Source organism: Bombus vosnesenskii, unplaced genomic scaffold (assembly GCF_011952255.1).
Source record: "Bombus vosnesenskii isolate JDL3184/JDL3185 unplaced genomic scaffold, Bvos_JDL3184-5_v1.1 scf7180000013316, whole genome shotgun sequence".
NCBI classification, from domain to species: Eukaryota; Metazoa; Arthropoda; class Insecta; order Hymenoptera; family Apidae; genus Bombus; species Bombus vosnesenskii.
The window spans coordinates 4,807,180-4,830,770 of NW_022882962.1; the positions used below are offsets into that span (position 1 = coordinate 4,807,180).

The 23,591-nt window shown below is 34.3% G+C and overlaps 1 protein-coding gene, 1 long non-coding RNA gene and 1 other non-coding gene across 8 annotated transcripts; 1 reads left to right on the plus strand and 2 right to left on the minus strand.

Moving 5' to 3' along the window:
* Positions 1-730: 730 nt before the first annotated feature.
* LOC117235480 (helicase domino) lies at positions 731-23,418 on the minus strand. Of its 6 annotated transcripts, XM_033497541.1 has the most exons (33): positions 21,818-21,962; positions 20,280-20,488; positions 19,456-20,152; positions 18,959-19,090; positions 17,990-18,294; positions 17,573-17,899; positions 17,103-17,313; positions 16,817-17,031; positions 16,594-16,731; positions 16,433-16,523; positions 16,029-16,222; positions 15,845-15,946; positions 15,282-15,597; positions 15,039-15,213; positions 14,764-14,950; positions 14,352-14,488; positions 14,069-14,255; positions 13,661-13,979; positions 13,490-13,570; positions 12,944-13,201; positions 12,078-12,397; positions 11,702-11,994; positions 11,239-11,611; positions 10,960-11,156; positions 9,968-10,082; positions 9,559-9,891; positions 9,249-9,470; positions 4,488-4,523; positions 4,232-4,400; positions 3,636-4,120; positions 3,268-3,552; positions 2,050-3,186; positions 731-1,968 (listed from the first exon to the last, which is right to left on the minus strand). In XM_033497541.1, the coding sequence occupies exons 2-33, from the start codon at positions 20,475-20,477 to the stop codon at positions 1,663-1,665; spliced, it is 8,541 nt and encodes a 2,846-aa protein (XP_033353432.1). In that variant the 5' UTR covers positions 20,478-20,488; positions 21,818-21,962; the 3' UTR covers positions 731-1,662. The 6 variants fall into 6 exon arrangements, with proteins under 6 accessions (XP_033353432.1, XP_033353428.1, XP_033353429.1 ...); XM_033497537.1 differs by lacking the exons at positions 731-1,968; positions 2,050-3,186; positions 3,268-3,552; ... (2 more) ...; positions 4,488-4,523; positions 21,818-21,962 and adding an exon at positions 23,109-23,418 and having other exon boundaries at positions 5,207-9,470; XM_033497538.1 differs by lacking the exons at positions 731-1,968; positions 2,050-3,186; positions 3,268-3,552; ... (1 more) ...; positions 4,232-4,400; positions 4,488-4,523 and having other exon boundaries at positions 5,207-9,470; positions 13,049-13,201.
* LOC117235642 lies at positions 17,386-17,520 on the minus strand. Its single transcript, XR_004493710.1, has one exon. It is a non-coding gene; the product is annotated as a small nucleolar RNA snoR639/H1 (small nucleolar RNA).
* Positions 21,660-22,561, plus strand: LOC117235486. Its single transcript, XR_004493680.1, has 2 exons — positions 21,660-21,848; positions 21,958-22,561. It is a non-coding gene; the product is annotated as an uncharacterized LOC117235486 (long non-coding RNA).
* Positions 23,419-23,591: the final 173 nt, after the last annotated feature.

Here is a 23,591-nt window from a genome sequence, read left to right on the forward strand (position 1 = left end):
GTTCCACTGTACACGATCAAAATTATCAAATGGATGTAAAAATGTGTCTGTCTATATATATGGGTGTCCGGCTATAGGTATAAAAAGATTTAAGGGGTGATTCTTGAAGTTAAAATAAGATGAAAATCAGAAATAAAAAAAATTGTTTTCAGCTTTGTTTTTTAGTTACTGTCAATTAAAAGGCCACCGAAATACCCCTGTACGCGTGCAAACCTCCTTACACGAGCGAAGTAAGTCAACCAGAGCAGCGGGATGCACAGCAATACTCAATGGAACATGGGCAGCAGAGCTTACCTGGTACAAGTCATAGAGAAGATCGTGGCATTCCGGATGTAAAATATCCTGCAGGACATTTCGTAAGAAAAATCGTAGATTGAACATTAAATGTATCTACTCATAAAAATCCATAAGATAATCCGAGGTATTTCGGCTGATTTTTAATTATCAATAACTAAAAAACAAAGCCAAAAATGCCAATAATTTTCTTCTTATCCTTGATTTGTATTTTATTTTAAGTTCAAAAATCACCTCTTAAATTTTTTACACCTGTAGCTGAACTCTCTATATACAGCGTAGCCCACGAACTCTGTCCACCTGAAATATGTTTGTTGTTTCAAACAATACGCGAAAATATTTCTAGCAGAAGATACGGGATTTAAAGGAATACATAACATGGTAATAACGGTTTCTTGACAAGTTATTTGACAAGATTTCGTTGGAATACACAAAATTCCTTATGATAGATTTATTTTAGCGTCTATGATACACGAATTATACATATTTATATATATTATTAGTACAATCTTACACAATTCGGTAAAGATTCTAGTATAAACATCGTATCATCGAATGAATTTTTAATTCCTACAGGTAACTATAGATACATATACAGTCGTAGCTTCGTAGTACTCTTTTCCATTCGTGTGTATCAACAAATTAAACATATTTCTCGAAGCTGAATCGCCTCTTCTTATTTCTTACAGAGTCAAGAAAAATACATCTTAACATATGATCAGGATTATCGTAGAGATATCTTGAATTTCATGATTGACTTCTATAAATTACTTGCTTCTCTCGGGATGACATATTAAGATTAACTCATATACACCATATTATTTAAACAGAATTGCATTACTTAATATAAATTAGTACATCAATACCTTCGCAAAACATTCAAGTCGCATGGACTTACATTTCAATGAAATTAAAAAATTAAGCTGTGTACTTGTATTGCCTTGCCACTTCTGTTGCTGTTTGCAATTTCATAACCTTTTCCGAATTTTTATGAGCACTTAAAACAATGTCATAATACCATATCGCAATTTCTCAAAACTTAGTAGCGCACAAAGTTTTTCTCTTGATGTTATATACAAATTCGACTAGCAAATTTTGAAAGGCGATAGTAGAAATATCAGTTTTCGTAGATAGAATTGAAATACAAAAGAAAGAAAACCTTCTAGTAATATAAACGTAAAGATGTAAGAAGATAAAAGATCACATCATCAATTATAACATCAAATTAATTGTAGTTAAATTACTTGCAATATTTTTTGGAATGTCATCATTTGTTTTTTATTCCACAAATAAAAGCTTTATTTCGACTAACGTAAGTAGAAAAATTTGTAACATCTAATAAATTTGAACGTATGTAATGAAACATATTCACTTCGGTTGAGTATCTGGTTGAGTTTGTGATTGCTGTTGTTGTTGTTGCTGTACCTGCTGGGGATGAATGGGATGTGCAAGAGTTTGCAATTTAACTTGACTAGGACCAGGACTACCTCTTGCAGCTGTAACGACAGGTTTACCCTGAGCAGGTGCAGCTTGGCGCAATTGAGCACTACTTGCAGTCATAACTTGGATCGTCTGTTTCAAAGCAGCGGATGCGACTGGAATTACTCTCGTCTGCAACGGAGACTTTGCTAAAACTACTTGTCCAGGTTGAGAAACTGCTTGTCCTGTAGAAACCTGAAGTCATATTTTATTTTAAAAGAATGTAAAAGAAACGAACGATATCAACAAAATCGGCATCTGAGGTATATAACATACATGTGTAAATTGTTGCATCGCTGATGGTTGAACGTGTTTCATAACTTGTTGAATCTGCTGCACGGTCATAGTCGCAGGCAATGATTTCTGTTGTACAATCAGTTGAGTCTGAACACCAGTTTTCGCAGCGACTTGCGTTAGTTGTGCAACTTTCTGCGCTGGCAATTTTCTTTGAGTGATGATTTGTGGATGCAGAGCGAGCTGACGGATTTGTTGAGGTGTTGCTGTACGTACACTGGCAACGTTTGCAGTTTTTACTAAGGTAGCAACTGGAGTTCCACTAGCTGATGTTCCAGCTTGTACCTGCAAACCTGCCTGAGCAAATATTTGGGCCGGAGTAAGTCCAGTCTGTGCAGGTACCTGTACTTGAGCTACAGCTTTTGCTTGTTGTTGCAAAGCCTGCCGTTTTATTAAAGCAGCCATTTCTGTCTCTGATACTGTACGAGCTACCGTCTGTTTCCCAACAGTTGCTTGTGCAACAGTACCAGCAGTTATATTCTGCTTCATCAACGTAGCCCTTTGTTGCGCAGCGGCAGCTGAAACGGCTACCGATACCTTTTGACCATTTGCAGCAGCCTGTGCTTGCAATACCTTTAGTTGCTGCTGTCGCAATAAAACTTGCTGTTGTCGGTAATATTGTAATTGCGCCGCAGTTAACGTTTTAGTACCCGGAGCTGTCGCCACGGTAACCCCAATACCTTTCTGCGTAGCCGCGGGTGAACTTTGTGCAGCGGATACTAAACTCGCTGTTGCAATTCTTTGAGCGGCTTGAAGATTACCAACACTGACAACGGTTGGCGTTGCCCGTGCATCTTGCATATTTAACGTTCCTCCTGGTCGGGCTTTAACTGTCGACGTAGCAACTGTCGTACCACCCGTAGTAACACTACTAATTGTGGTAATAGGTTTCATTGTAGTTAACCCTGTTGTGACGGTGGTCGCAACTTGCGTTAGTTGATGCACTTGAGGACTTGAGGTATTTGAAATATTTTGTTGAGCTTGTTGTTGCTGTTGCAGTTTGATTTGCTGCTGCTGCTGCTGAACTTGTTGCTGCTGTTGCTGCTGCTGCTGCTGCTGTTGTTGCTGTTGCTGTAATATGCGAGCGGCTACTTGTTGCTGTTGCTCTGCTGATAAAACCTGGATACAAAATATTGAATTATGCCATTAAATGTTTAAAAATTTCGATAATTAAAAGACATTACGCCTTATTATACTAACAGCATGTTTCAGTTTCTCCTTTGCGATCCTATCGGCGCGTCGCGTTGCAACTTCTATAGGAGCTAATGGGTTATCATATTGGATACCACATTCAGCTAAAACTGCAGCGTTGGTAGGATTTTTCATTAATGGATTAACAAGCAATGGTTTAACAGTAGGCGTTCTCTTATTCGAAACAGATTTAATGGTGTCAAATCTCTGACAGCACATTAATGTAAACGAATGATTTTTATCCTGATTATATAACTGAGACGTTTTCATTGGCCTGTTTGTTTTACTTTGTTGCTAAAAGAAGACGATTAAAAAATGATAACTATTTTCCAACAAATATCTCTCGTCAAATGTAGAATAAAAATATCTCGATATACCTCGGAAACCTGAGGCATTTTGTAAACCCCTTTCTGTTTCTTTTGTTTCTTCGGCGTAGTATCATAAAGTAACTTTCCCTCTTCTCTTGGTACTATTACTGATTCGTATCTGCTTCTACATTGTTTAGGAGATCTATATATTCGAGAAGTATTATTAACTATATCCGCAACCAAATCCCAATTGGGAGTATGACCAGGAGATAAAATCATCAAATTCAGCGGCAGTCCTTGATAAACCTGAATTGCTTGCAGAAGGGCCCAATCCTCATGTATCATCCAATCTAAAACATGTTCTTGGTCCGCGGAAGACTTTGACATATGCGACGGTTTTATACCAGGCAGTGGAATTGGTGGTCGAACTATACGATATTTATGTAGTTTCATATCGCGACGTATTTTCATAAGCGCTGGTGAAGGTCGATCGAATAAGGATCTCGGTGCATAAACAGATTCTTCCTTGTGTCGCATTTTAACCGTTCGCCGTCCTACATAGAAGATAAACAATTTAATATACAATTAAAAAAACAATATCAACTGTATATGTACATAAAGAAAGTACCATAGATAGATTTCTTATAAATATATAAACTACTTACCATCGCGATCAGTAATTCCAGCTTCAATCCTACTTCTTTTTTGTTCCTTTTTAATGTATATTGGAGGTAATTGTGCCTCTGACATAGGAGTATTTTCATAAAGGAATCCCAAGGAATAGTCGATGTAAACATCATTATCTGTTGTAGGAGGTGTAGGAGGGCACCACATCTAATCATTAAAATAAATTTTACATAGATTAAACTGAAAATATAAATAAATAATAAATGAAAATAGAAATAAAATTTCTATACTAACCGGCATTTGCTCCATATTGTCGTCCGATAACCATATCTGCAAGACATTAAAAAGTACGTCTATGAGATTCGAAAGTTATAAATAAAAAATCTGCTTCAACAAGATTTAAAAGAAAGATTACGAAGAACGAGCGTCGTGTACGAAGCACTCACTTTTTAAACATGACGAATAATTTGAAGAAAAAATGATTTCTTCTTCGTTTTTATATATGTCTTCATATGTCTTCTATTAAATGCAATCGAAAAAATGCTAGAATGCTTGAATAACTGAGTAATTTTGGAAGATCAAGGAAATGAATAGGAAATATACATACATTTTGCTCGTTCAAAGGCTCATTTTTCTACTCAAGAAATTCATTACTTCAATCCCGCGTAGATATTAAATATTGTACAAGACGCTCATTAATGTGCCTGCTTATACCTTGGCTGACTCCAAGTTTGGAATGGCAAAGGCAGTGTTTTGGTGCCATTTTTCAAATAATTATTTGGAGCTTTCTACTGCATGCTATTATCTAATATTTGCAAAAAAAATTCTTTTCTTTAATGTGCGGTCATGATAGCCTTGCCACACCAAAACATCGCGAGAATACAAGATCATTACTTTCAATGATCTCAGTATATATAACCAAGCACACTGAGCAAAATTTGACACCAAAACGGAACTGAACCTTTGATCGAACAGACTTGGATCCGCACCAAGAAATAAGAAAACACATGATCTTCATAGCAAGGAATATTTTGTTTATTTCCTTCCTCAGACTCACTCGATCATACAAAATACAGGCACGCAACTTAAATATTACAGTGGGGCATACCATTAAACGAAGAATCTCTTAAGTCTAATATGTAATCAGGTCGCGACCTTGCAAAGTATGTAGAGTGCAAGGCGTTAATGAGAACAAAGTACGTCGCATTCACAGAATTATTTCTGCTTTTTACTTTTGACTCGATTGTTTATTTCTTTTTATTTAAGAAATCAAACGCTACAAAATCGTCGCAAAGGTGAGACTTTCGCAACGTACTAATGAGCTAAGCTGTAATGAATCTTTTTCTCCTCTATATATCCTATTATAATACAATCGAATGCCTTGCCTTATTTCTTTTATCATTTTCTTTCGTTCGTTTTTATCACCAAGTATAAATTACAATGTCAATTAAAGACACTTGAATTCTTTACAGGAAAGTACAATTTACAATGCTAAAAATGTTACACGTATGTACTTAGTACAATAAAAGAAACATCTCTCACTTATCTTTACTTTTGTGATTATATACAAGAATCATGTGAAAATTAAGAAATAATTAGAACTTGGTTTCTTTTATGCGCACGCCGCTCCAGGTAGTAGTTCAAGACAATGTTAATGTCTAAATTATGAGAAATATTTATACAAACACGCTGCTAAATGTTACAGCGATAAAGTTTTAGCGGGACTCAAGATATAGTACCGCTACTGAATTTTTCCAATTGAGTTGTTTGCGAAGAAGGAGGAGGAGGAGTAAGCTGAGTACGAATCGACTTTTTCATTGGCGGTATCTGCTCTTCGTCATCTGGAGCGTCAGCTATTTGTGATACATTCGTTTTTCCACTTATCAATGGCTTTGCAAACGATGACAGTCGTGTTCGTTTAATTTTCCTTCTTAATTTCTTTGATCCATCTGATGAATCGTAATTAGAGTCGTTGTCCAAATCGACCAATGCTATCACTGTTGATTGTATCGGAACCTTATCAGTTTTAAGTTTAGAATTCAATGACGTATTTTTGTTCAATGTCGGTGATTTTCCTGCCTTATTGGAACTGGTATAAGTACTTGCTACATTGGAAAATACATTAGAGGAAACGCGATCTCGAGAACCAGTATCCAATCCAGAATCACACCACCCATCTACTTTACAATTCGGAGTAACATCTGAAATCCTAAGAACGCAATTTTTCCCTGACGAATCAGATGCAGAATTTGAATTAGAATCGGCGTTTTTTTTATTATTTTTCGTATCAGAGGAATTGCAATTAGATGTTTTTGCATGAACGGAACTAGAAGCTTTACTGGTATGATTACTTCGTGTATCCAAAGTAAGAATAGCAACGACTTTAGCAGTTCTTTGTGGTTTCTCGTTAATTTCATTAAAGGAGGATAGGGTTGAATCATCTTGTTTGGGGAAGGTTTCTGATACAACCGCGTTACCATTTGAATCTGTGTTCAACGTTTCTGTTTTTCCAGACAATGGTGAAACGGCAGAAGAAGGCTCCTCTTCCTGTGATTTTGAATCAGAAGACGAATCTATCTTCCGAATGTGCTTATTCCCTTTGTTCGACACATGATTAGGACCCTTTGCCGAATTTAGCGTAAAATTCAATCCAGATCGAGTAACTCTCGATCCTTGTTCAGAAGTAGGAACAGGTGTATCCGGCCGTCGTCTCGGTGTACTTGTATTCGTACTTGTAGATTCACTATTTCTTTTACATCTAGTTGAAATAGAACTAGTACAATCTTTCGAATCGGATGTTGGTTTCATAGGTGGTATTGAACTGCTTCTTCGAAACACAGTTGGATTCAAAACACCATTATCCAAAGTCTTTGACCTACGCGTCATGGGTTTCTCATATGACGATGTATTTTGTTCTTCGTTTCTTAGTGATGAACTCAAATTTGACATAGACCTTGTCGCTAATCGTGGGGAAGATCTAAAGCATTCAGGCAAAGGAGTGTCTGGTCGTTTTTTTTGCAATGATTTTGTGGAATTTGAATTCGGTGGAGGTGTTAAAGAACGAATTGCACTTGACCTTGTAATCCTAGAATGTTCTATCGTCGGTCGAGGTGTGTCGGGCCTTCGAATCTGTGTTACTTTGCTAGTTTCTTTTCGATGAGTATTCGAATTCGAATTTGAAATTTCGCTTCCTTGACTTTCACTTGTATCACTACATAATATCAAATTTTTATTTTCAGTAGTTTCTACGCTAATGTTTACTTTCGCGCTTCTTGTAGTCACTCCGTAAGATATCGTATCTGGTTTACGAAATTTAATCTTATTTTCTGCATTAAATTCAGATCCACTTGATTCATTCGAGCCTAAAGTATCAAAGGAAAAGGTATTGTCACTGTTTTGTGTCGATGAGATCGACTGAACTTTTGTATCATCTTCGTCGCGCACACATTCATCTAATTTAGTATAGTTTTCTTCTTGTTTGCTGCTACTAGGTTCTTGACTAGAGCTTGATTCTATCACAGAAATGGATTCATTATCATTGACAGACTTATTTGTTGTATCTGAATTTGAAGTACTTTCATCGTATTGTTTATTATTTGTTGAAGTTTCTTTCATATCCATGTCTTCTTTCATTTCGATAGGACTCTGCGCTCTTGTACCATTTTTTACACTATACTCGTCATTAGAAATATTTATATCTTGGAGCTCGTCTAGAGATTTATTTTTTAATACCTTTGATTCTGCGTTAGAGATAAGTAGTTCTCCTTTTAATCCCTTATCTGGTTCATCAATGGCAGATGAAGTTATCTTACTCTTAGAAACAGTATCACTTACTAATTTCTTTATTGTAGATTCATCATTCTCATCTGTATCTTGAACAACTATTTTATTTTTTAAAGGAGCAATCAATGAATCTTCCGATATATTAATTTCTTCATCTATCTCCAAAGTCATTGAACTTTTCAAGCATTTTGAATCAGAAATTCTTTTTACCATGTTCGATTCCATTACAACTGAACGAGGACTACTATTCTGTGAGATCAAATCAACGTTAGAATATTCGGAATCGTCATTACAACTTGCAGTACCTTCTAAATTACTAGATTGCGCCATTGCTGTAGACATTAACTTTGTAATATATATTGAAGATGTGGTATTCTCTGTTAACTGTTGTGCTGCTTCACCACCGTCTTTGTTATCAATTATACCTTCTTCTAAATCTTTACTCTGTTCTGACATGCCCGATGAATTACCTGATTGAGAACACGGTTCTATTTCTAACGAATCTAAAGCTATGGTGGCATTAGATTCGTCTATGACAGTTTTATCGCAGTTCGATTTTGGCGAAGTTGCAATGGTGCAATGATTTACAATCACTTTACAATTTTCGATGCTTTCAGATCGCTTTTCATCAGTAGGCAGAATTGTACTTTTTTCAGCATCTGTATGTTTTAAATCAGCTGTTACCACTTCTTTCTCATTCACAGTATGATCTCCTTCATTGGGATTATTCGAAATGTTGGTATTATTTAACTTTTTCGGACTTGAAACTGGTGGCAAAGGCAAAATGAAATTTTCTTCTGCTTTCATCCTCATTTCAAGCTCACGTTGTTTGCGCAAATTGCTGGCTCTACCTCGGCATTTCGGTTTTATACCAGGCAAGATAGGACTTACGTCCAATGTCCACAAATTAATTTTAACATTTCCCCTTGATCTCGTCCGTGGACTGTTCAGATCAAAATGATTTTGACTAAATGATTTATTAGAACGGTTCTTACGTTTGGGATATCCGCCCTTTTCAGAATCATTTTGATCGTGTGCCTCTTCCTCCTCCTCATCCTCGTCGCCTTGACTTTGACTTTCCGTATGACTCGACTCTTCGTCAAGGCTATCTTCTACCACATCTTCTTGTGACTCTGATTCTGATTCTGTAGTAGTCTCAGTTTCACTTTCCGATTCTTGAGCACTTTTACTAATATTCTTACGCGAATTCCTCCTCCTATTCGGTGGGAGTTTCTTATTGACTAATTTCTTAGAATTACTAGCACTATTAACCTGATTTTGCGCATCCTCGCGTCCAAACGTCAAAGGCTTCTCATCGTCATCTGCTAATCGCATTCTCCTTTCTTCCTCTTCGCGCAATGCTCGTAGCCGATCCAACTCCCATTCTTTCTTCTGTTCTTCGAGTTCACGTTCGGCTGCTGCAAGTTGTGCCGCAGAAAACGCACCCTCTGATTCCTCGACAAACTTCATCGCGTAACGTTCTATAGGTGTTAACTATGTACAAAAACACAAACATTTTTATCGATATACATGCTAAGATTTGAATAAAATATTATAAAAATGGATAAAAACGTTATTTTACCTGAGATACTAAATTTTGTACTTCAAGCTCAGCCTTGCTAACTTGCATGTCATCTCTGTCCGCGTCATCCAGGGGTATATTTTCGTCAAATTCTGCTAAATCAGCAACAGCCTCTGCTTTAGCGGTCTTTGCGGCTTGGACATCAAGATCCTCTTCAGCAGCAGCAAGAGCGCTTTCAAGCGCACCCATCGCTACTTTATCCTCTAAAGTTTGACCTTGGTTATCCTTTTGCAAGAACTTCTCTCGATCTCTATTTTGTTCCAATACTTCGGCCATTCGAGTCGTTGCATCATTCTCCGATTGATCGATGTTAAACAGATCTTGAATCGTAGACTGTAAAGATAATTACAATCATAAAATATTATGTTTTAGAGCATATTTCTTCGTTAAAATTTTTCAAAATACTTACACTTTTGAAATAAGCTGTTGTGAAATTACCACCCTCGATAGCTAAATCTCCAAGTAGTCTCTTCTGATTAGCTTTTTTCAGAATATTTTCTTCTACGGTTTTTTCACTTACTAACCTAAAACATGTGAAGAATAATTAAATATATTCATAAATATAATATACGTATATATATATTATTATTATATATGTCGGGTTAAAATCGGAATTTTGGGCGCGTGACAACTCTTCACGTGAACTAGCCATCGTTTCACAAAGCCAAGATTATATGTACACGTATATACAAGATTATCACTAAGCTTAACAAATAATTAAGTCTAATGAATGATAAATTTAATGAACAATGAAGTTAATGAATAATATGATTTACGAATAATGAATTTATGTACACTATTAACAATGTTTTTGTTGAATTCAAACGAATCCACGGCCAACGAGATAACTCTTTACTAAGCGTAAAAAAATAATCTTAGGCGCAAAATACGATTGACGGGAAATGTTCGATGTGTCACTCTCCAAGGCAATCGCACGAATGCCAGCCTCGTCTGCAATTCGATACGCACTCGTTAGAGCATCGAGAAGTTCCGAACGCCGTTGCTAGGCAGTTTCTGCCTGGAGTTTGGTTATTGATACAATGTATGTCCCATCGTCTCGGTACCTCCGAGGTAACCTCACACGTGGCTAGGCCCGCTCAAGAGGCCGCCTGCCACCACAATCACACTTCTCGGAAAACCCATACAACCACTCCAGACCTCCGTTAGGCAAAACGCTTATCTCGTGACCGTGGCTACGTTCAACGACCAATTGTCACTTCGAACCCAATCTCGCTATCACAAATTTTAAACAATTACAGCTATAATAAAATCTAGGCTAATGTACTAGAGGATGTTCCCAAAATTTCCAAAGAAAGGCTTCGGCTTTCCTTTCATCTCCGACATATATATATATATATATAATATATTATATGTATATGTATATATTTTTTTTATATATACCTGTAGATATGTACATCACGTGTTTGACCTATTCTATGACACCTGTCTTGTGCTTGGGCATCCATCGTAGGATTCCAATCACTATCATAAAATATAACAGTGTCTGCTCCTGTAAGATTCACACCTACACCTCCAGATCTCGTCGATAAAATGAAACAAAATATTCGTTTGTCTCCATTAAATCTTTCCATCAAAACCTACAGTTCCCCGTAAAATAAACCATGTTAGAGAACAATAAAAGAAATAATGACATAATAATTTACAGTAAATAATTATTACCTGCCGCTGATCTACTTTAGTAGTACCATCCAAACGTAAATATATGTGTCCATGAAAATTAAGAAAAGCTTCTAATACATCTAACATTCTGGTCATTTGTGTAAAAATTAAAACTCTATGGTTCTCAGATTTAAGCTTTCTAAGAAGTTGATGTAAAGATTGCAATTTTCCACAGTCATACTGTATCAATCTGGGATCTGGGAACTGCGTCATCATTGCACTAGCTACTGGATGGAACAATGCCAATTTTGGCGATAGTTGACGTTGTAACTCCATTTGTATACGTCGTTGAGCGAACAATTTATGTGGAGGAGGATGAGAAACGTGAAAACGTGGCGTAGGGGCGCACACAGCAGGAACATGTACAACAAACCTAGCATATATTATATTGCGTCAAGAATAATTAAATAACTTCAATAAATTACTGAACACTGAACTCTCTTTTTTTATCAATATACAATACCTCTCAAAAACTTCCTTCAGCTCCTCAACAATTTGTTCTGTACTTTTGATCGCCTCCGCAAGTGCTTCTGTGCGAGAAAAAAACTGCCTTCGTGTACGTGCATTATCTTTAGCAGTTGCACAGTGAACCCAACCATTATGCCACCGACATGCCGTAGATGGTTTACCAATTCTTAATGCCATAAACAAATCTTCTCCATATAGAGGACATGCGGCACATCGCCTTTCATTAGTATTTGCAAGTAGACGAAGTTTAGCTTGTCTTCTTTGTTTCCGTTCTTCTTCTAATTGTGGCTATAAAGAGATATTATATTTTAAATTTTCTAAACCTTTAAATCCTTCAAATATTTACTACCTTATTTGATTAAGATAATTACCAAATAAAATTCGGATTTTGGACGTTCTTTGATTTGTGCCTTTTCTGATTCTTTTTGTGCGTGTCTAGTAACAATACCACAACGGTTCGATTGTTGTTGAGATTGTCCATTGCCAGCGGGAGACTGTGCAGTGACATTAGGAGAGGCAGTAACATTAAGAGGCGGCACCCTCATAACGGGTCTTCCACTTGTTCCGCTTGTAGTTGTCACCACTCCTCCTATAACTTTGTTTACTGTAGTTGCCGAGGTAGATAGGCCCATTAAAGATTTTGGTAAAACTTTCAAACGTGGTACACATGGAGTCATTACTGGAAATGAAACTGTAAATATAAACAATGTTAATCATTCGTATATAAATTTAAATAAGATCTGAAAAATATATCAATTTACTAGGATAGAAATATTGCCTATTAATCCTTCGCGGACTACCGCCGAATATATGCGTTCTGCGTAAGCCATCAATTTGACCGAGGAAGTCATATATCCGTTTGGCGAAAACAACTGATAGAGCCGAACGACTCATATATATGTGTCATTTTATTTATCCTGTGGAGAATCTGTGCATGTACATATGTTAGAATTTGACACCTATGAACGAAAAGCGCGTCTAAAGCAGAAATGTGCGCTGGCAATTTTAAATGACTATCGCGGCAGCAGCTCGGCCCAACGGTACGGCAGACTTCGAACCGTCCCGTCCGCAAAGGGTTAACATACGGAATATTGTAATCATGCATTTTTGTATTATTCTTTAACATTCATCTAAATGCATACAAATGACATGAAAAAGGATATATGTATATGGTGCACATTTTTTGAACACAGAACATAAATGAAATCAGTGGGATATGAGCACTCTTAGGACAAACCTGTGTTAGTGTTTTGTTGATTTGAAGTCAGAATGATATGTCTACCAATAGATGTTTGAACCACTTGTGCAAGATTAGGCATTGCTATTCTTTGGACGGAATCACCTTGTTTAACTGCAACTGTTTGTGTTGCTAGCCGTTGCAGTCCATCTATAATATTTGCATTCCCTACTGTAATCCTCTGTGCACTCGTTGCTGCTGTAGTTGGTGTCACTGTTGTACTTTGTGGGTTATGTGCTAGTGTTCCAACAGGAATTGCTATTTTCGAAGCAAACACAACAAATGTTTTACACAAACTATGATTCACAAATGTTAGATTGTAATTAAATGTAAGTTTTGTTAATGTGCTCTCGGTTCTAGAATGCTTATAACATGGGAAACTATAAACAAGCTGGCCCGAGATCAATTGCTCTAGCACCATTGCAAGAATGATTACACAGCGATAAGTTTGAGTGCAACCACTGATCGATGATGCACAAGGATTTCAGGTTTTGGATATAAATATACGTAGTAAAGGTGTAAAAACACACAACAGAAAACCCTCACCTTTTACACTACCCTGATGTTGAACTAATTGTACGGAATATCCTTGCAACTGTTGGCCACCTGCTACTTTTAGTGTGACACCTATGAATTTATAAAAACAGAGAAAATTAATTGCAAAAATTGGAAAAATCCAAAATATGAAATGTCTATAAATCTTATAATCATTCTTACCTTGTCCTGGAGTGCTTTGATTATTTGCTGTTTTTATTAAAGGAGATGTTCCAACTTTTGGAGTAGGCAATATTCCAGTCAAATTCTTTAATTTTGTTTGCGTCTGCCGCGGTACGGATGACGGTTTAACTTGATTAGATAATCTAACATTAATTTTAATCTTTCCAGGTGGACATCTTGGAGACGGATCTGGTTGTGTGTCTATTTCTTCTATAAGCTTGTGTGGTGTTTGCAATCGTCTGACTCTATGCGCCACGAACGCAGTAAGACTTAACTCCAAATCACATAATAAAAGATTAATACTAGATAGATCGATATGCTAGAAAGTAAAAAATAAATATATTATACTTTCCTCTAAACTTCTAAGAGCATAATTAGTATTAGAAAAAATTAAATTATATATTTTACCTTAAATGGATCATAATCAAGAGCACTCCATACTAACGAAGCTGTGACATATTCAATAGCTTCCATTTGAAATGGTGATACAGTAGGTCTAACTTCAAATAAATTTGGGTGGTTGCATACCTTCCGTAATTGCATTAATACATTAATCACACTTAACAGATTGCCACTGGCAAGGGTCTCCTTTGTTCTTCATGAAAAACAATTATAAATATATATATATATATATTCATATTACATAAATCTTTGTGATATAAAAAAAAGTGACAAAATATGTAATACTTACTTTGCTCTGGACATAAAATCATCGTATAGGTATCGCTGACGTTTTGACAAACGGCACATAACGACGTGCTCATACTTTTTGGGTAATTGTTTTTCTACTTCTGTTTTTAATCTTCGTAATAAAAAAGGCCGCAAAACCTACAAACAATATAATTGCTATATAAATAACATATAACAGAAATACACAAATTTAGAGGAAAAGATTGATACAATGAAAGTTGTAAGTGTTTCTCTAGACAGGATTCGTATGTCAAATCAATACTTTACGACACGCGAGTTTTAATAGAGAATTTTTTTAATATCTCGCTATTTATATAAAACAGACATGCGATACGTAATCATCATATATCCGTGTCGGTAGCGAATAATTGCATATGTGAAACAAAGTATATAAAAATAAATTACGTACAGACCTTATGCAGACGACGAATAATATTTTCATTGTATTCACTATTTCCTTCTATCATTCCAGTAACAGGATTACTAAACCATTCTTTAAATTCTCTATGTGACTGGAATACATTTGGCATTAAAAAATGCATCAATGACCATAATTCCATTAAGTTATTCTGTAGAGGTGTACCAGTAAGCAATAATCGTCTGTAATAATAAGGATTTTTATATATAAGTTCTTCATATAATTTAAAGTAATATATTTATAAATTATATTATCCAAATAGATATTTACCGTTGGGTTTGAAAATTCAATAGTAATTGCCATCTCTGTGATTTGAAATTTTTTATATTTTGAGCTTCGTCCAATATAAGATATTTCCACTTTTTCCTTCTAAAGCTTTGATGATCCTGTATAACCAGTTTATATGATGTTATGCAAATATGAAAAGCATTAGGTTTAGTCCAACCTAAAAATAAATAAAATATTACAAATATTGCTATTTTCACTTATATTTCTTCAGAGATAAACTAATACCTGTTCTTTTTTGTTTCCTTTCTTTTTGCGTTCCGTAATAAGTCAAAATCTTAAATCCTGGACACCATTTCTTACATTCCATTTCCCAGTTAAGCATCACAGATGTTGGTACTATTATGAGATGAGGACCCCAATTTCCTTTTTCGCATGCCAAATGCGCAAGTAAAGCAATCGTTTGTATGGTTTTACCCAAACCCATTTCATCTGCTAAAATACCATTTAATTTCCTGTCGTACATTGTAACAAGCCAGTCTAAGCCTATATGTTGATATTCTCGAAGGGGATGTTTCAGAAGAAATGGAATTTTCGTAACAACCTAAAATTATATCAGTTTCGTTAGACAATCATACATAACTTTATTTTAATTCGTATAACTGGTAAAATTTGTCATGATAATTCTCTAAAATAAATCGATGAATCAATTTACTTGTTAAAAGAAAATCACTTATGCTTTAGCCTTCGTAAATGGTCATGTGCAAAATATTGTTACACAACCTTGGATGAAAGGCTGAATAATTGATATACCCACAATGGAAATACAAAAATATTTCAATGACACATACACTGGTGGTAAGTAAAGTATTTCCTTTAGGTTGGATACTTTCTGCCAATGCCGCGACGTTATCCATTTCATCGCGAGCATTTGAATGGTCCATCTCTGCAGTCTGTAAAAGGCAGATTGACCAGTGCAATTATTTTTTTGTATACAAAATTCCTATATGAGTACTAATGAAAACACCATCTTACCTTATCATTTGATGATTTTTCCATGGATACATCTTCTAAAAGAGATTTAAGTCCAATATCGGCTTCATTATCAGTTTGTGTTTGAGACTCTTCCTCATCAACTTCGTTGTCACTCTCTTCACTTTCACTTTCGTTACTAGTAGATTCTTCGTCATTTTCCTGAGCTTCTTCTTTTATGCTTTCTTTATCTGACTCTACACAAATAAATACATGTATATACGTATTATAAATTTTCATGTTTATTGGATTATTGTAACAAATGTTAATTTTCAGACAAATGCCTCAAGTCACATCAGTAACAGGAATTAAGAATGAAAACCATTTCTTAAACCATCAGGATCGGTAGAATATCATCATCAATGAACAAATATAATATAGCGAAAATTAACTTAAATAATATTGACCTTGAATAGGTTCTTGTTCAACATCTATTGGCACATCCGACATGTTACCATATTTGGCCATAAGTTCGTCAATAGACATTTCATTTTCAGCCTAAAAGTATTAAACTTTTATAGAGAAAATCCATAAGTCCTCCATAATAGCTAGAAGAGTATACACATACTTTAAGATCGTCTAATTCTTGTTTATAATCCGCATTTTCTTCCAGTTTTTCTTGTTCCATAATAGTCTCTTCCTCATCGGAAGATTCATCCGATGCGGCAACAAAATCCATATCGCCATCTGTTGTCTTTTCACTCTCCTATTAATAAATACATATAACAAATTTTGTCTTACAGTAAGAAATAGTGTCATTAAAACCCTTGGTCTAAAAATATTTTACATACTTCCTCTACTCCTTTTGATGCAGGTGATAAACTTTTATTTCTATTTTCCAAGTAATCAGGTGGTAGCTCTTTAAGGAGATCTTCTAGGGGTAGCTCTGATTCTTTTTTCAGCAGTTCAACTTCTTCTTTATGGTTTGTCACAGATTTCAATTCTTCTTCGGCTTTTGCTATGGTTTCTTCATCATCATCTGAGCTTTGGTTTGGTTGAAAATCCTCTATATTAAGAAGATTAAAACTATTAACATAACTGAAATACGATGAGCTTAGGAAAATGTATTTTACATACCATCAGAATGAGATTTGCCAGGTGGTACTGGGGAAGAAATACGCGAACTATTCATGGAGGCTGGCACACTTTGAGGACCATCAGTTTTATTAAGTCCTTCAGTTAACCATGTAGAATATTTCTCTGTTTGACCCACAATAAAATTTAAGTGTTGATCTAGTGCCTGCTTTCTTTTCTCTTCAAGCCTTGTCTGTTGTTTATATTCCACTAACTTGAAAACAAAATATAAACATGAAATATACATTCAGTCTTATAAATAGTTTAAGTGTTATATAAAAATATATGTCCAGCATCAATTCTTTGATTATACCATAATAATAAATACAACCATACACGATGAGCAGACTTTGCTGTTCCCACAACGAGCACACAGTTTCAATTGAAATACATTGAAATTGTCGGCTTAATAGTGTGGGGTAAAATCTTTATTATTATAGTTTACAATTCTAACTCCTTTTCTTGTTACTTACTTTCTCCACATTTGTCCAGAAGGTTTTGATTTCTTTAGCAATAAAACTAGCAATTTTCTTTAACCTAAGCTCTTGTGATTTTTCAGCTTTTTGTGCTTGAATTGCTTTCTCTTGGAAATATTTCTGTACCATACGCGCACACTTTTTCGCTGCAGCTTTTTTCCACTTTCGTTCTTGAGCAAAGTCAGCAGCTAACCAAACCATCTCTTCTAACAAATAGTCCCAGTGAGCCTTTGTACGAGGTGGTTCTTGTACTTTAGGCAACCTTCTTTCTGACCATAATCCTTCCCGCTGTAATTCCGCAATCCTTTGCATAACATATGCTTCCTACAAACATTTTATGTATCAAATTATACCAATTTGTAGTTATCACAATAATTCATTAAGTGTTGCATAATTGCATAGAAATTACTTTACCTGTTTTGCCTTCTCTACAATTTGTTCTTGGTTATTTGTGATATCACATGACGTAGCCGCATTAGAGGCAGGTAACTTAACAAGTTTAACAATGGGCTGAGTAGGTATAGTAGGCGCAGAAGATGTTTTTGTAACAGTAGTAACAGTAGCTGTAGTGGTGGTAGCTCCAGTAAAAGTAAGGGTAGGAGTAGTCATTGTAGTAATAGTTGTTGTAATAGATGTAGCTATTGTAGATTTATCTATCACTGGACTTGTAACAGTTGTTGTCATAGATTTTGGTGAACCTGGAACTATTGGTGCATTACCTGTAATAGTAATAAAATAATTTAATACATGAAGAAATCTATTTAGAGAAAATTAAGAGTATGTATACATGTATCAACAGCGCCCTTAGGCTGAAAAGCATATTGCTAAACAACCTTACTTATGCTGTGAATTAATATTTCCACTAAGAGTGAACTGATCCAAAATGTGTAACTTGAATCAGCCGTCTACTGTGGAATACTCTACAATATCAAAAAGAATATACTATCATAATACATAAATGATTAACATAAACACAGCTGTAAGTTTTTTTCAAAGGTATAAATCACTAAATGAAAATGAACTATGAATTTAATATGATTGGATTAAAAGATAAAATAAAAAAAATTACATCTAATATGAAAGAAAATGGCCTATTGCATTTTTTTTAATGAAAATCGTTGCTCTTAATACTTTAAGGAATATACAATATTATTTGAGTACAAAAAGTAGCCATGTCATGTTTCACTCACCATATCATGTTTATTTAATGAAACCTATAATAAACTGTTTCACTAATAATGCAAAGTAATATCTAGTGATATTTTCTCAATTAAGTGAAATTTTTTTTAGATATATTGAAAATAAGTTTACAGAATTCAATAAAGATTATTTTTTAAAAAAGTAAGGAGTCTAAACATCAAACGATAAGCCTGCAGTAATCACCTATAATGAGCGTGGGTGCTAGAGTAGAAGAAGTAGGTGGAGGGTGAGCGGTGACTGGTGAAGACTGAATTGCTGCTCTGAAGGCAAACACCATGCCATGGCGGCCCCCTTGAGGCCTACCTGGTACATGTCCTATTATGCAAAGTAATTACATATTTGGTTGTTGTAAAATATATACTAAAACTCCTAATTGCTTCTCCACATTCTCAAAAAACTACTTATTAATAATGAGAAACTAGTATAAGTACCTAAATACAGAACATATTCTAAAATATGTTTATAGTTTTTGTGCAAGGTTAATACATTACACATGAATTGAAATTATCTTTTACTCTATAATATTTATACTTTTTTGAAAATAATGGTGTGCCTTTTAATATTCTAGTGAAAATGATTAGTGTTAAATGTAAAACATCTTATTAGGAAGTAATATTGCTATAATATAATTTAAATTATCAAATCAGTTACAACTATATTCACAATGACAATATGATTACCTTGTTGATTAAGTTGAGCTACTGCAGCAGGCAATGTCGTGGACACAGCAACTGGAGCAGCATTCATTCCAGAAATTTTTACTTCTGTACACTGATTCACAGGAACTATTGTAGAAACAGTTGTTGCAGTTGGTGTTAATGGAATTTCTGATATTGCTGGCAGTGGAGCTGTTAAATCTTCATCATCATCTGGATCTAATCTATTTTGCTGTAAAAAATGCAAATATTGGGGTGTTGGAGGTTTCTTCTTCCATGATTGAAAATCCATCATATTGCCTCCAGCATGAAGAAAGAATAATTCTGATGCATTTTCTGCATATCTCTCTCTTATTGCACGCATCCTTTTCATTTTATGTTCCATAATTCTTCTTCTATAACCCATTGCATCATCAACAAGCATAGTATGTTTTTCAGTAGAATCTGTTAATTTCAACTTTTTTCTTGCAGGTGGTGAATGCATAGAAGCTTGCGAGGTTGGTGCAACAAACATATTTCCAATAGAAGTTCGAACAAGTTTTGGAGATGTTGCTAAAACAACTTTAGGTGAACCCTGACGAGTAGGAGATGTAAGAGGTGAACTGCTTGCACCTGCAACTCCCATGCTACCTGCACGTGGTGGTGTACCACTGATATTAACAATTCTTGTAACTCCAACTTGTTGAATGTTTGTATTTGTTGTTGCATTACTTGGTATAACCTGCAATCATATAAAAAACAAAAAATCATTAAATTTTTATTATACAACATTTATTATATATAAAATTTCATAAAAAATTATGTATAAAAAAAGTTACAAAAATTAGAATACACTAAAAAATATGCACCTGTGTAAGGCCAGGGACCTGTGAAGTAATAACAAATTGCTGTCCAGCGCCTGTAGTAAGGACATTAAGTCCTTGGGCAGTAGCAAGAACTTGTTGTAAATTAACAGTCTGTTGCGGTGCACTTCCATTGCTACCCCCATTATTTCCTCCACCCCCATTAAGGGGTGGTAAAATAGGTGCAGTCTGCTTATCACTCATTACACATTACACTATAATATAAAGTAATAAGAAATGTTATTAATAACTTTGTCATTTGCAATCGAAAAATAAAGGAATGAAACCATTTATCATTTGTAGCAAAAAAAAAAAATGATACATAAGAATAAAATATTGATAATATTTAAAGAAATATAAATGTATACAAGCACATTACATTGAAACTGAAAAACATACTTCAATAGATAAATATAAACATATATTGTTACCAATAAATGTTAAATTGGTATATTCTTACTCAAAATCCAGATTTTTGTATAATTCTATCTATACCTTTATCTATCAAACCAACAATACAAATTTAAATAATTTCTAATTATATTAAAAAAATATATAAAACAAATATTTTTTATACTTTATAATAAAAGTAACTTTACTAAATGTGTTTGTTATTCTCATAAGTATCTTAGTAATAATGTATCAAGCATTAAATATTTTAATCTTTGTACCTTACATTTATCAAGCAAGCTTTTTTTTAAAACCTATATGTTTGTATTCAGAACAAATTAATAAAAAACAAACAAATAGGGAAAAGAAAACAAACATGAGCAAATTAAAAATTGAAAAGATGTGAAAATAAATTGAAATTGTGCTTCTTTGTAATAAATTGAACATTTCTGTAACAATTACATATCTATTTTGCAATAAAAAAATAAACATATGAAATTGATAATAAGAGAAAAAGATGTATAAGAAACAACAAACTAAAGCTTCACAAATTACTAACAGTTTATTTTTCAATTATTTAAAATGTATATAAGTAATTTATTATTTAATTGTAGATCAAATATGTACATTTCAAGCTTATTCTAAGTAAAGTAATCTCAATAGTTCAAAATGAGAACGTTAATTGATTTGTGAAAAAAGCGCCGAAATCAAAATTTCTCCGTTGATCCAACTGATACACCACATTGGAATTTGTAAAACATGCGTATTGCGCAGAAGAAAAAACACCCTCAAAAATACGGCATCATGAGTAATAAGAATGTATCTACAATCAACCGAATAGTGAAATGAACGATGTCATTTAGAATATCAAAAGATTGCAACGAATACGCAAACGTCCAATATATCAAGCATTCAGGGCGTTCAAGTCTTTTTATTAGAAAAATGTCAATTTATCTTAATGTAATAACGACAATCATCACACCGGTCTATCAGTTAAGCTTTTTAAGAGTGGAAACAGCTTTTCTGGTCTTTTAAAGTGTATCGCTTTCCAAATAATACATTTTTCACAATTGCGTCAGTGGAGCCTCGCGGCGATACAAAGGAAATTTTTCGTCCGCCATGTTGGCGTTGGTCTGATAGGAGGGCGGACTTACCATACTGTAATCACAAAATTCTGCAACGTAGGTGAGCCATCCACAAAAATAATTGTTACACCCGTGATCGACAAGCATTAAATTGTAATTAGGTACTTCACGTAATGTACAGTGCATGAGCTATATCTAATATTTTACAGAACATTTTCGCTCGACTCGCTCAAGGACGCACACACTTCTAAACATGGCGACGGCTCCCGACAAATTTCGACCGCGACCAGATCTTGAGCTGCTCGCTACTTCACGTTTACACAAGCCACGGAGAGATGCCGCTCCAACTGGGCGCTGAATCTACGATTGGCCGAATACAACCGGATACTTGGCAACGTGGCAGTATCAGACGTTCCCGATTGGTTAGTAGTAAAAATATTAAAAGGGCTCGTTTTCCGACTAACAAATCAAATCAGCAACTATTATTTCCAAGTGTAAAACATGCATTCTTTACAATCTATCACTATATGGATTACAATATGCATGAAACCTATTAATAAAAAGATACTACATGTTATTACTTGTTGATAAGGATTGAAGATATATAAAAGCTTTATCGTATTTGGTAAAATAGTTTTATCTGATTATCTGTAAAATAATCAAATTTCTTAAAAATGATCACAAAGCGGGCGCTCTTATGATGTTAAAAATATAGAAATTAAAAGATCTTGTAACAGTAAATTATTATTATTATCCTTCGGTAATAATTTTATACTATTGTATAGTAACCGACAAATATAGGCATACATTACATGTAGTATTACATCATTTTACATTCCTGGCATCGTATAGAAAGCCGTTATCCAAATGTTTCGCTTTAATTTATAATGCAAACAAATTGTTGAATAATATCATGAAACTACAAATCTTTTAAAACGTTTTCTCTTTTACTTACAGCTACGCACCACGTGATTCGTGCATTATCTGTATATAGTATTTTAATAATTAAGTATTATATTTTTTCTTATTGTTTCTTGCTTTGATCATTATAGTTATTTATAAGGGAAAATGCCATACATATCATTAAAACACTTGTAAAAATATTTATGAATTTCATATTTTTAATTGATAATATATTTATTCAATGGTAATGTTTTCTATTTTAAATATACATAATTTCTGAAGTATTATTAACACGGTGTATTTATTAGAATAATAAATTTTAATCAAGTTTCATACTAAGCTCCGCATTATATACACTTAAATATACCACATGCTACTTATAACCATTATAATGTAACTACTGTTAATAATACATGTAAGAGGAAGTACAGTTAAAAAAGAAGAAAATTGTACTTACTTTTTCGTTAATTCCGTCTGTGATTTTCTGTATCCGTGAATGTGCACATTTTCTACCCAAAATCGAAAAAATATATATCTATATGCTGAACACATGCGCAACTTCTCGTGATACAACGTATGCTAAACACATTTTCAAATGCAATGACACAGCCTCGATAAGTCTTCTCACAGAAAACCATAATTATATCTACGATAGATTCTATGTGAATCGTAATCGAATAATAAATGAAATTTTGTATACTTCAAGTTTGTGACACGTTTTTCTGACTCTACTCGACTCTAGTATGCTCAACGAGATGTCCACGTGCGATACGGTACGTACAATCGTAAGAATGACGCTGAGGTCATTTCGGTACTCGGCGCATCATCTTTTGATTGCCTCTGTTACATTTACATTGATCTACGTAGTACGGGAGATAATGATTTAAAATTTTTACCTAAAATTAATAACGAAAGATAGCAAATTTATTAAATTATTTTA

Excerpts from the sequence above, each read along its gene's own strand:
- LOC117235480 (XM_033497537.1), bottom strand. The coding sequence starts at position 20,477 with ATGAGTGATAAGCAGACTGCACCTATTTTACCACCCCTTAATGGGGGT. Across the intron at positions 12,398-12,943 it reads TCAACAAAACACTAACACAG|TTTCATTTCCAGTAATGACT; the intron begins GTTTGTCCTAAG and ends TTATATTTACAG. Across the intron at positions 10,083-10,959 it reads CGTGATGTACATATCTACAG|GTTAGTAAGTGAAAAAACCG; the intron begins GTATATATAAAA and ends CACATGTTTTAG.